Raw genomic sequence first — 13,623 nt, 5'->3', positions numbered from 1 at the left:
TTGACCTCGGGACGCTACCCAGGCAGGCCTCATATTTCTCATGCTCCGGAACACATCCAGCCAACCACCCTTATAACGCCTCTGGTTAGTGCCCAATGGAGATCAACCCACCGAATCAGCTAACAAGTGTACACAATTCTCAAACAACGTGTTAGGTCATAAGAGAACCTCAATTGATTAACTTTGCGAGCCTTAAACAGAGCAGAGTGCACATAAACATTTTATTGGATAAACAATTTGCATTTCACTAAATAAACAGTTTGCATTTCATTGAAACATTTAGAGCTTAATAACTCAATTATACTTTATACATTTGGAAAGTAACCCCATCTGGTTAGGCAAAGCCTGAAGATCATGATCACATAAACTCATCTCGGGAAAGCAGTGCTAATCCCCTTGGTCCACAAAGCCTACAAGAAATTCTATTCTTAATAGGTCTCGCAATGCTAATCTTATTTCTTAGTGAAGTGCTTACATTCTATAATCCACTTAGCCAGATTTTCAAAATTTAATAAATATTTGAAAACTAAATTCTTGAGTCAAGAACACCAACAATATCTTTACTCAATTTTTTTCTTAAATAATTGAATTTACGAAAACTAACTTAAAGCATGAATGCTTTCATTTACAAAAATACTTGATGCAAATCATTTCATGCTTTATCATATATGCACATAATAATAATAATAATAATAATAATAATAATAATAATAATAATAATAATAATAATAATAATAATAATAATAATAATAATAATAATATGCAAATCATTCTTTAAATTAATTAATTACACTAATTATAAAGTCTATTTTTTTTTTGTTGAGGAAAATTATAAAGTCTAATTAATATAAGAAGGCAGCCCATTTTAATTAAATGGTGAGCCCAAACTTAAATATATGCAGCCCATCTTTTAATAAAATCAGAGGCCCAACATAATTAAATATGCACAAGCCCAAAACATATAAAACTCAGCCCAACTAAAATAAAAGAATAGGCCCAGAAAGCAGCCCAACCTAATCTCTTCTTCTTCCTCAATACCTCAACAGATACGACACATACGATACAATCCGCCTCTCTCTCTCTCTCTCTGACCGAATTCGCTCAGTCCCCCAAGCTTCGTCGCCGCGTCTCCTTCTCCGGCGAAGGGCCGTTGGCCGCTCTCTACCTTCCCCCATTTACTCTGACTCAACAAGAACCGCTGTCTCTCTCATTCTCGGCTCCCTGATTCCCGGCGACAGCAGCGAGGACCGCCACCGATTTCCCTATCTCTCCGACGAGCAGCGGCGGAAAACCGCCGCCCCGACCTCTCTCTCTTAAAATCGGCGCCGCCGCCTGACCTGGTTCTCACCAGCCCACCGGAATCCCTCCGTCTCCGAGCAATAACGGTGAGACCGCTGCCGCTCTGAGCCCTAGGTCTCAAATCGTCGACTGACGTTAGGCACACAACCCAACTGGCGTCGCCCCTCACCCATCTCCCTCTGATCTCATACCTCTATTTTCGGCGAGTAGCAGCGGAAGCCGCCACTTCGCCGTCCCTCCACCGACTGGCGACTGACACACATACACACCACCAAGTTCCCCCTTTCTCTTCTTTAATAACCTCAACAAAATCAGTTCATGAAAATCACTCGAATGTATGTAAACTCTATTCATGTGCATATACAAATATATATGTTGAAATGATGCAATGAATGTATGCTGTGTGTTTCTTTACTTGATTGAGTTGGGATTGTCTTAGAGATTAATCGAAGTGGGTGCTTCACTGTGATCCAATCCAATGTGGGACACTTCAATAAACATTACAATTTATAGAGTAGAATTTTTATAGAGTAGAATTTGGAAGTGAAACCTTTTAATAAGGTTTCTGCTGGATCGGATTCTGAACATGCTTAGTTGCTGGAATTCTTGAGCTTGAGATTTTCTTATGAGAGAGATGAAATATGTTGGATGATTGTGTAGGTTGGAAGATGGAGTACTTAGCTGCAGGATTTTGAGGAGAAGGGGCATGGCTTTACAGGAGTATGGCTGCATAGGTGGTAGGAGGGAGTAGTTGGTGGCTAGGTGATGAACATGATATGACTAATTAGAACCCTTCTAATAAAAATTGGATCTATAATAATCCTTTGGTGTAACACTAATTAAAAACGTGCAAAACATTTTAAACACAATCTAAATAAATATGCAATGCACAATGATTCAAATATTGTAAATATTTACAAAGTATTGTAAATTATTTTTGTTGGAATTTAAAATAAATTCATTTTCTTTATCCGACATGAATCACCTTAACTTCTAAGTTCAACATTACTCTAAATTTAGCTACGAGGACACGGGGTATTACACGAATACAACAAATTTATCACACAACAATTCCCTTTAAATACCTCTCATTTGCACACCACACACACACTCAAACAAACTTCCTCTTCATCTCTCTCTCTCTCTCTCCCTCCCTATAAAGAGGGCTCCTTCTTAGCATATTCTTCGTCCTCACACACTCTTATCTTGCTCCTCCAAGATTTCTCTCTTTCTCAATATCCCTCGTTTCCTCAAGCCCTATAATACGACTTGAGGATTTTCCATTCCTCGCAATGGGGATCGGATGCTCATGGTGGACACTTACGCGACGTGGTGGCAAAAGCAGTTGCTGCATGGTGCAGCATTTGCGGAAGTTGATCACAGGAATTCCACCCATACCCATATATTGCAGCCTTGATAAACACCCTAGCCTTGACAAACAAAAGTGCAGGGTAAATAATTAATTAATTAGTATATATTCCCTCCGTCCCACGAATCTTGACACGCTTTTTTTTTTGGGTCATCCCACGAATCTTGACACGTTTTCTTTTTTGGGGCCTCCTACTTTATCACTTTTATTACATTCTCTTTCCTACTTTATCAGTTTTATACTTTATTAACTACACACTTAAAACATTAATCTATAACTCCTTAATTCTCGTGACGAAACCAAACATGTCAAGATTCGTGGGACGGAGGGAGTATATATATTTGTAACTTGACCTAAAACATGTTTTAATTAATTCTTTTAATTGATTTTAATCAGTGGATTATAATGTTGTCACTACAACAAAAAATGGCTTTCCAGACACCAAAAAGTGCCCCAATATGTGCTCTATTGGGGCACTTCTTGTTTTCGGGGCACTTAGTACATGTGCCTCCAAGTATCGTGTCCCAATAGGGTTGGGGGCACTTTTTATGTGCCCCGATATCAATAGCTTACCCGATAATTTAATATGCCCCGAGATTGATTTGTAGAGGCACATAAAAGTGTCCTTTAAAATATTTCGAATCCTATTGTTAAGTTTATAGGGATATTTATTTGTGCCTTCAAAAGAAATATTGGGGCACTTATTTGTATATTGGGGCACTTAATTGTGTCCTTTGCTTAAGTATCGGGACACAAAATGTGTATCTTAAAGTTCATTTTATGTCCCCAAATTAATGTTATGGGACACTTATTTGTGTCTTTTGCTTAAGTATCGGGACACAAAATGTGCACCGTCAAAATTAATTTTATGTCCCTAGATTAATATTATAGGGCACTTATATGTGTCTTTTGATCAAGTATCGTGACAAAAAATGTGTAGGCTCAAAATTTATTTTATGTCCCCAAAAAATGTTACGGGGCACTTATTTGTGTCTTTTGCTTAAATATTGGGACACAAGATATAGCCTTATAATTTATTTTATGCCTCGAGATTAATATTATAGGACACTTATATGTGTCTTAAGATGAACACATCAAATACTTATTTTGACAATCAAAATAAATTAGAGACACTATTATCTATAATTTAAAATATAAAAGCACTTACTGTACAAATACAATCATAATATATTCTTTTGATATATCAATAAATAGTATCATCCACATTTCAATAACTAAACAATCCAAATGACAACTCGATATAACTAAAAAATCCTATTATTCATGTCCAACATCAACAAGAAAAATTAAATAGTCACAAAGTTTACTATCTTCTATAAGAAAACAAAATGCAAAAATAACACCTCCATGAAGGTCCTCCGATCTTGTTCCTGCATCAATTTTCATCTTCATCCAAAGCTATCTGAATAGAGAAAATAGTATAATAAGTTATAGTCAGAATTTTACTCGTTGAAACAAATATATATAGCAGTCTCCACAACTATCGCCATAATGTATTCATTCATCAATCCAACACAGGCATAAACATAGCAAAATTACAAAAGAAGACTAAATCAGTGACTAAGAGCGAAATAAAGCTTATAATAAATTTTCTACTAACAACTAAGAAAGTAGTAGATTACATATCAAAACCTCAATAAAATGGAAAGTGAGCAAAAGCAAAGAATAAAAATTTAGCCACTTGAAAAGGAAAAGGAAATATGAAGTTAGGCCATGTAATAAAGAATACTACTCTATTTTAATTTGCAAACTTCAAGAAACTTAAAAGTATCTGAAAAAGATTAGACATAACATAATATATAATCCTGAAGCAGAGATCTTTTTTGCAAAACAAACAAATTTGATACTAGAAAGATCCCCTGATCCCCATGTATCAGAACCCCAATGAAAAGGTTAATGGTTTCTCCTAGCTGTTAATGCATTATTAGAGCCCATCATATTGGTTGGTTAGCATTCATCAGAAAATCTTGTTTAAGAAAAAAAGACCTATTTAAAAATCACTTGACAAGAAAGTCACCAAACTCCACTTCTAATGTAAAACCAGCAAGAGTTGGGTCAGGTAGAATGTGGCTTCTGACCATAAATGATGCAGCTAAGTGCTAACTACATTTCAACATTTCCACGATGGACTCAATTTCATACTCATCAACCAATCAAAGCTCACAATTTATAGGATTAGAACAAAGTATAAATAAATCTATTGAAAAATAATTGAAAAGAACCATGCATTGATGTTTTCATAAAACCCACACAATAGATAGGTGGTGCAAGTACCACAAATATTGCAACATTGCTCGTCAAATACCAACAAAATATAATATGAATCAAATAACAACACATAATTCACCAATTAGATTCACAAGAAACGAACAATTCATAATTTAGAGATTAGAATGTACCAATGATAAAGGCCAAGCGATCGGTGCTCCAATAGTATCTCCAATTGTTTCATGAAGGTCTGTTGGATAAATCAACATTTCTTCATTCTTCAAAATTGTTTGAACTATTACCTCACAAATTCCGGGCCCAAGGTCCCTACCATTTAGCCACACATTTCCTATTTCTTTCACAATGCCAATTGCAACAATTTCATTCAAATTAACAAGGCTTTTTAATTTCACGCAGGCTCCAACCTGAAATTTGGAGCATATGAATTACATAATTGAAAATATGTAATATTAAACTTGATGTAATAAACAATACTATTTATTGTAATTACCCTTATACGAGTTGGACGGCCACTTGAATTAGATGAAGTACGATTGTTGTGGGTTGAAACTGGAGCTCTTTGTGTCTCAATTCGTGTATCCGAGTGTGATTTGCTATACACCAAAGCTGTCAACTCTTCAACTTTTTGTTTAAGTGCTCTCAGTTCTTCTTTGTCTTCCATAGATTTTCTATGAAGTGCATCACGACTTGGTCTCCCACCATAGATATCACTCGGCTTCACTCCCATGCCATACATGCGCAATCGTCCATCTTTATCTTTGCCCAATATCTTTGCAAAAGCATCATCAGCATCATGCACAACATCACAATCACTTAAATTTCCATCGTTTTGTTTAGATTGCTCTTTCATCTTTTCCTATAAAACATGAATTAGAAAATATTATTGGCAATTACTTAAGATATGAGATTACATTAAAAGAAACTTAGATTATAAAGGCGCACGTTAACTTACAATAGCTTCTCGAACTGTCTCACTCGTAGCAGAACCATTAGAAGGATAACAACACTTTTCAAATAACTCTGCTCTTGTGGGATGTCTTCCCAATTCTTCATACTACAATATTTTAAGCTATTAGAATTCGAAAGTAACATTTCTAAAGACAAAAAGGCATGACAGCAAGAAACATGTTGCAAAAAGAATTGAAATAAAAAATTTACATAAAGTATCAGTAAGTAAAGTTTGAAACAAAAGGGTTGTTCAAGCCAAGCTCTGATGGAATTATTAGCGAGTTGGGTCTAGTAAATATACATGCCCCAACTTGAGAATGGTGTCAGTTTATATACAATAGAATAAGTGAATTTTCTGAACATGCTAAAGATTCATTTTAAAGACAAGAAAACCAGCGTGATGCCAATGAGTTTTCATTACTCTACTAAATACATCAGTGAGAAATTCCTTTGGATGTAAGATACAAACTCTAGCTAAAATATCTCTCAAATAGTGGACAAAAGACACTTCCATCCACTTCTTCTTGCCTCATTTTTATATTCATACTACAATTATAATGCATCGCAAAGTATAGAACAATTCCAATTTCCACAGTACAAATGGAAAAAACATAGATACACACGCCCAAAGACTAAAATATTGAACTGATCTCGAAGTAATATAGTTATATATTAACAGAAACATTGTGGAATTTTATTCATTGATTCATCTTTTGTTTTTCTTATGCCCAGCCACTATTACCAACAGTTTTATGATACATACATATACACATTACTAAATAGTTTAAAGATTCAATATTACCATTACTTCTGCCATAACTGCATAACTTCTTTTTCCCATTCGATGAGGAATCTCCAACTTAGCACGAGCTTCTTTGTTCTTTTCACTATGTTCCTGAATTAGTCGATAAAAAAAATGTCATGAAAAAATTAATGAAAACAAGATTTAAAATAAAAAATAAATATGATATATAAATTAAGTGTCATTTTACCTGTGCTTTGTCGGTATTCCAATGATCAAGTAGTTTCTTATATTGATGTGCATTTACCCTCTCTGGTACTGTCAGCAATTGTTCTTCAATAGATACACTTGGGTCAAAGTTCAAACTCTTCAATTGACACTTCCAATTCCTCCACTTATGGTTAATTGATTGTAGTATAAAACTGTCACTGCCAGCTCGCATAGTAAACCTCGACTTCAAAAAAGAAAAGGAAAATTGAGTTATACTTTAATAAATATAATATACAAACTATTAAAAAATAAATAAGAAACCTTAAATTCAACAACCTTCACTTCTCTAAGCATGTCTTCCTTATATGAGTTTGGCATCAATCTCCAATCAGTATAATGCAGTGGGCAGAATGATCCATTTCTTGCAATAGTACCTAAAAAATGAGCTAGCGTGCTTGTTTGCTTCCGATCATTAGGTTGCCCGAGCTCATTGAAAGAAACATTAAAATTTTTATTTAGGCCCCAAACTTTTGGCATGCACGTTGGTCCTCTTGCCCTCTTTTTCTTATTGCCGCCATCTACTATAAAAATATGCCATGTTCATCGATCATTAAACCTTAAAATAACTTAGTAATATGAATTGATCACTAATATAAATTAATAAAGACTGACCCAACTCAGTTGTGACATTCTCAGAGTTATTTTTGCTTGTTCTGCAACCAACTTCTTGGACATTTTCAGATGTGTTTTGGACTGCACTTAATAAAACCACATAAATGTGATTATTTTCAAAAAAATGTCAGAGATTTATAATGCTAAAATGTGATGGCAATAACATTTAATGAATAAAGTATTAATTCAACCTATCTCACGCTCAGATGAGTCATTCAATGAACCAATGATGTCATTATTTTGCCCAGTCCTTTGACGCCTACCTCTATTGGTACGAGGTTTTCTTACTTGAATGTCCGCACTCCTTTCAATATGATCTAAGCCTACACAACATCAATTAGATAATTATTATTATTATAATAATAAGACTAAATAAAAGTATTAATTCAACCTATTTCACGCTCGGATGAGTCATTCAATGAACCAATGATGTAATTTTCTTGCCCAGTCCTTTGATGCCAACCTCTATTGGTACGAGGTTTTCTTACTTGAATGTCCGCGCTCCTTTCAATATGATCTAAGCCTACACAACATCAATTAGATAATAATAATAATAATAATAATAATAATAATAATAATAATAATAATAATAATAATAATAATAATAATAATAAGACATGTTAAATAAAATAAGACTAACTAAACGTATTAATTCAACCTATCTCACGCTCGGATGAGTCATTCAATGAATCAAGGATGTCATTGTTTTGCTCACTCCTTTGATGCCAACCTCTATTAGTACGAGGTTTTCTTAGTTGCATATTAGCGGGTCTTTCAATATGATCTAGGCCTACAGACGTCAATGAGATCATATTTCAAACTAGTAATCAAATACGTTAAATAAAATAAGAAAACATTAATAAATAAAGAAATAAGTTTACCTAATTGGGTATCAGTTAAATCATCAACGGAATCAGGGCTGTCATTTTGTGCACGCCTTGAATGTCTTCCACGATTTCCATGAGATTTCGTGTTTGGCGCCATAATCTTCATGTATCAACATATATTGCAAAAAAAAAAACAAAAAACAAACAAACAAATGTAATATGACTAGACAAATAATAACAAAAACAAGGAATAGAAAATCATAGCATATCCAAATACAATGAAAAAAGCTCATATCATAACTCAAACTATAAGCATTTTATCAAAAGATTTAAGAGCCAACAAATATATAGAAAACTCACAATGAAGTTTGGATTGAAGGAAGCTCGAAACTGCATGAATTAAAAAATAATGCATCAGCTAAAAAATAAAGAAAAAATAGCTTAATAAGAATAACTATTCCAAGGTTTAGAACCCCAAGTGATAGGCCTGCAAATATGATTATTGTTTAGAACAAATGAATTGGAGAAAAATAATTGATAAGAATATATTTTTTCATTATTCACCTCCAACATCAAGATTCCAAGTGAAGGCACAAATATAAAAACACAGATTATAATTTCAAGTTGTAATGAATTCCATGGCATACTACAGACTGTTATTTTTTATAGTTACAAACTTTCAATAAAAACTCGCATATGGAGAAAAGAGCATTGCCCTAGCAATATGAGAGAGAGAGTAAAAAGTGATGGAATTAACAACAATTATGTGATGCATCACAGTTTGAGATTTAGTGGTCAAATGGTCTTGGAAATACACCATTGACACAAAACTTCACTCCTCAGCCTCAGGCAGAGGGGTGCCGAATATATTAGAGGTGAGAGCACTCTGAGTATGCCGAACCTATTCCCACTCCAGCACCAAAAGCTATAGATGCCCAACGTGTTGCTGGACTCCGGAAGATAAGGAAGCCGAAGACGGCGCCGGCGAGCGAAGAGTAGAAGAAACGACGAAGGCCGAAATCGAGGCACGCATCCCATGTCGCAGGTATCTCCGCTTTGCTTTCGTCCGCCATTTCAGATTACCGATCAGAAATTTTCCACTAGTTTCTTCTCTAAATTCTCTTGTTCAATTTCCATAATGAAGTTAACACTAATATAATCTAATGTGGGGAAAAAACTAAGATGAATGCAAGCGATACCTTTTCAAGTAATTAAATTAGAGAGTTTCCAATATAAAGCCAATGTATGCAACGCACTCTATCAATGATAAATTCCAGCAATTATAAGCAGTAATTAGAATTTCTTTCGCATATTGGTTGAGGCAACCTTCGAATCCACACATACCTCAACTACTTCAATAAAAACCTAGGCTTCTTAAATTGGGGGGAGAACAGAGGTTGCAGCGCTAGCTACAAGACGAGGGTGTGAGCAGAAGGCGCAGCGGCGACAGGATGTCGACGGCGCAGCAGTGGCTCGGCGATGATGACGGCGCAGCAGTGGCTCGGCGATGATGACGGCGCAGCGGCGGCTCGGCGATGACGACGCTGCAGCGGTGGCAATATGGATTTCAGATTTTTGAGTATTTTGATGATATGAAATTGGAGATTGATGAATGTTTCATGGGAGAGAAGAATGAGTGATATGAAAATTGGAAGAGTTTGAGTGAAATTGGATTGAGGAAGAAAGTCCGCCAAAATGTGAAAAATAGAAGAAACGCGCGTCCTCCAAAAATTTTCAATTAATTAGTGAAACTTAAATATTATCCGTCTCTACATGTAATTAGTATTTATCAATTGTCTCAAAAAATAATTTAGAGACACTTAAAAAAAAATGCCTCCAAATAAGTGTCTCAATATATCATTTTTGTTGTAGTGTGTTCCTTCTATGTGAGCTTGTTCTATTGGGAGTGACCATTGTCATCACTATTCTTTGCTTCCATACACATGAAAAAAGGTCCATGTTCGTCGGCATCCGAAGTTTGGGTATCAAAGTTGCTGCTCGCGAGCTCCTTCCTCCCCTCCCTCTGCAACCTCTTTCCTTGTAACACCAGTTTCATCATCTCATCCTTTATCACCATCAGTCTCCCCTTAGTAACAGTGCCGCCATTTAGTAATGTGATTGAGGGTATAATTCTCTATCTTCCAACATCAACATTTATAATTTCTATCCATAAAGCAAATTCAGTTGGTGGAAACAACCCCGGCCCCCATGAAATGGCTATGCTCCACCTTAATTTTGGACGATGGGTAACATGCATCAATCACTCAGATATGTGAGCTTCTTGGTCGCCATCATCAATGTAGGGATTCCAAAATTGCATAATATAACCCTGATCATATCGAACCATGCAAAAAATTAAGATAAAATTAGATGTAGATTAATACGCAAATTATATTTCGACTTACGCAGTGCTGAGAACATCAGCTTGTAATCCATGCATATTCTTTGGCAAAGATGAAGGAGTTGATGGCTTGCGGACCAGCAATGAATTTTAGCGCCATTCCAAAAATTGTTAGATTAGCTCCACATGCTAACACTTTATCTTGAGACGCCCTGCACCACATATGTATTAATTCATTATATATATTTACAAATTTATTTAATTTGATGATCAGCTAGAGTCTCACCCCTGGTCGTGCCAGCACCGGCTCTAGACAAGATCAGAATCGATCCTTCCATGATACCTGTTAGATAAAAATTCACTACAAGAAAGACGACCTTTTGCGACATTGAAAATGTGTCGCAAACTTTAATTTTTCTGTCGCAAAAGATAATTTGCGACATTTTTTGCGTCGTTGTGAATAGTGTCGCAAAAGGTTATGATGTAAATTTACGACATTATTTTCTAAGAGTGACGCAACATATACAACACTTCTTGCATCATTAAATCACATGTCGTATAAAATTTGCGACACATTACGTGTCAATAGTCGTAGTGACGCATGCTAATTTGCGTCACATTACGCAACATCAATTAAAATGACGCGTTCTAATTTGCGACACTAGTTTGTGACATTACAATAAATGCGACATAATATTTTTACAACACTTTTTTAATTTGTGTTGTAATATATACTACATTTCATGCATCACTAACTGAAATGATGCATCATAATTTGCGACAGTAATTTGTGACATTAAAATCAATGTGATGTAAAATTTCACGACGCTTGTGACATCATATTTAAAGTGTCGCTTAATAATGCAACGTATAACATTTATTGCAAAAAATTGTATAAATGTCGCAAAATATACAACACAATTTGCATCACTTTATTATTATCTTTAAAAAATTGTGTCATTTATATGACATTTAATTGAGTAATTCTATTATTGTATTTATTGATAATGTCTTGTTACTGAATTTAAGAAGAAAAAAATTGACACAAAATACATCACTCAAATAAAAGTAGCATATCAATTATTAAAATCATAAAAGTAATTTTTTCTAAATGTCAAGCTGGAAATAACATAACATAGATTGACATGTTTAGTATGTTATTCAAAAATCTAACATCGACTATGCAAGAAAACAAATCTCATAAATGACTACGTGACATTCAACGTCATTTTGTCTTCCTCTTGCTCTTTCTTGTTGAACTTTTCCCCAATTCCTGCATAAATTCAAAAAAATAAATTATGTTCCATACACATACTAAGTAAATTAACTGAAAAGTATAACCGATAACAATATATAGACAGGTGAAACATCCAAACGAATGTTTATATTGTTCTATCATCTCTTCTCTCATATAATAAATTGGTGAAAAATAAGTAAACCAAAATTTCGTATATATTCACGGAACAATAAGTATGAGTGCATTAACAGTTTCTTATTTAGTTGCTTTCTGGATCAACCATCTAGTCATCCCAATCGATAAATTTGGCATACAAGCTTTAACTAGATCCAAGGATACCTGCAACAAAGACCATTTGACAATCCTCATATAAGTTTAGATATGTTACAGAGACACGCGTACACATGTTAAAATTCACATAATGAAATACATTTATTCTCACTAGTTTCTTTAAATATTAGCTTTAGACATAAGCATCCCTAAAGAAGTTTAACTACACGATTCGTCAAAACAATACAAAAACATTTAATTGAGGTGTCGTTAATAAGGTGTCGCAATTTTGAGACATTGAAACGTGTGACGCATATGTGTCACTAAACTACGACATAGTATTTAGATGACGCACAACTGACACAAATATACGACACTAAATGCAACATTATTCTTAAAATGTGGTATAATTACGACATTCTATTGAGGTGCCGCAAATAAACTGTTGCAATTATGAGACGTTAAAATAAGGGTCGCATATTTGTCACTAAACTATGACACAATATTTAGATGACGCACAATTGACGTAAATATATGACACTTAAAGTGTTAGTGTGGTAATTTTACGTCACATACATGTAGTGTCGCATGTGCGTATGTCGCAATAGGTCTGTTTTCTTGTAGGCCCAAGTAAGTAACACCCAGAATCCAAGCATACAAGTTTGGATTCTTGGCGATTTTGAGGGAGACCTCTTTGATCAACGTGGCACCATGCAGCAACTGCTTTTGCCATCATGTCGCGTAAGTGTCCACCATGAGCATCCGATCCCCATCGCGAGGAACGGAAAATCCCCACGTCGGATTATATATAGGGTTTGAGGAAACGAGGGATATTGAGAAAGAGAGAAATCTTAGAGGAGCGAGATAAGAGTGTGTGAGGACGAGGAATATGCTAAGAAGGAGCCCTCTTTATAGGGAGAGAGAGAGAGAGAGATGAAGAAGAGGAAGTGTGTGTGGTGTGCAAATGAGAGGTATTTAAAGCGAAATGTTGTGATAAATTTGCTGTATTCGCTTCTATGCCTCAGTGGGAGGAGAATTATTGTTACATATTTGGTGAAAATAGAGACCTAACTCGTCATCCTTTGTGTTCTGTTGTTAGTCACCTAACAAAATTTACATTTAGGGAATTCTAATTTTTCTATATTGTATAAAATTGGTGAGTATAATGACATAAGCAAAAAGTGGTGTGAAGAAATAAATTATGTAGTGGTACACATTTTTTTTTTGAAGTTTGATTTATTCAAGGCACTAAAGCTTTTGCAATTTCAAACTCTTATCAGTAGTTATGATAATTTATATGTTGCATGTGTAATTACAATATATGATATTGTTGTATTTGAAAGATTTAATCACATATATATGTATATATTTCATTTTTAAGAAGAAAATTGTGATGAAAGGGCTGTTACTATACATGTCCTACTCACTCACTAAAAAAATAACTAGTTATGAATATAT

At 34.7% G+C, this 13,623-nt stretch overlaps 2 protein-coding genes across 3 annotated transcripts; both read right to left on the bottom strand.

The window, feature by feature from the left end:
• Positions 1-3,844: 3,844 nt before the first annotated feature.
• LOC130994840 (uncharacterized) lies at positions 3,845-10,043 on the bottom strand. Of its 2 annotated transcripts, none has more exons than XM_057919940.1 (14): positions 9,662-10,043; positions 8,678-8,707; positions 8,372-8,477; positions 8,149-8,280; positions 7,882-8,013; positions 7,682-7,813; positions 7,491-7,571; positions 7,155-7,396; positions 6,859-7,062; positions 6,669-6,761; positions 5,871-5,972; positions 5,409-5,774; positions 5,089-5,322; positions 3,845-4,091 (listed from the first exon to the last, which is right to left on the bottom strand). In XM_057919940.1, exons 3-14 carry the CDS (start codon positions 8,472-8,474, stop codon positions 4,065-4,067), a joined length of 1,848 nt encoding a protein of 615 aa, XP_057775923.1. In that variant the 5' UTR covers positions 8,475-8,477; positions 8,678-8,707; positions 9,662-10,043; the 3' UTR covers positions 3,845-4,064. The 2 variants fall into 2 exon arrangements, with proteins under 2 accessions (XP_057775923.1, XP_057775921.1); XM_057919938.1 differs by having other exon boundaries at positions 7,155-7,399; positions 9,662-10,042.
• LOC130994974 (MICOS complex subunit MIC10-like) lies at positions 9,172-9,433 on the bottom strand. Its single transcript, XM_057920193.1, has one exon. The coding sequence runs from the start codon at positions 9,388-9,390 to the stop codon at positions 9,187-9,189; it is 204 nt and encodes a 67-aa protein (XP_057776176.1). The 5' UTR covers positions 9,391-9,433; the 3' UTR covers positions 9,172-9,186.
• Positions 10,044-13,623: the final 3,580 nt, after the last annotated feature.

Source organism: Salvia miltiorrhiza, chromosome 7 (assembly GCF_028751815.1).
Source record: "Salvia miltiorrhiza cultivar Shanhuang (shh) chromosome 7, IMPLAD_Smil_shh, whole genome shotgun sequence".
Classification (NCBI taxonomy): Eukaryota; Viridiplantae; Streptophyta; class Magnoliopsida; order Lamiales; family Lamiaceae; genus Salvia; species Salvia miltiorrhiza.
The sequence above is the reverse complement of the archived record's forward strand: the minus strand, read 5'-3'. Positions and strand labels throughout refer to the sequence as shown.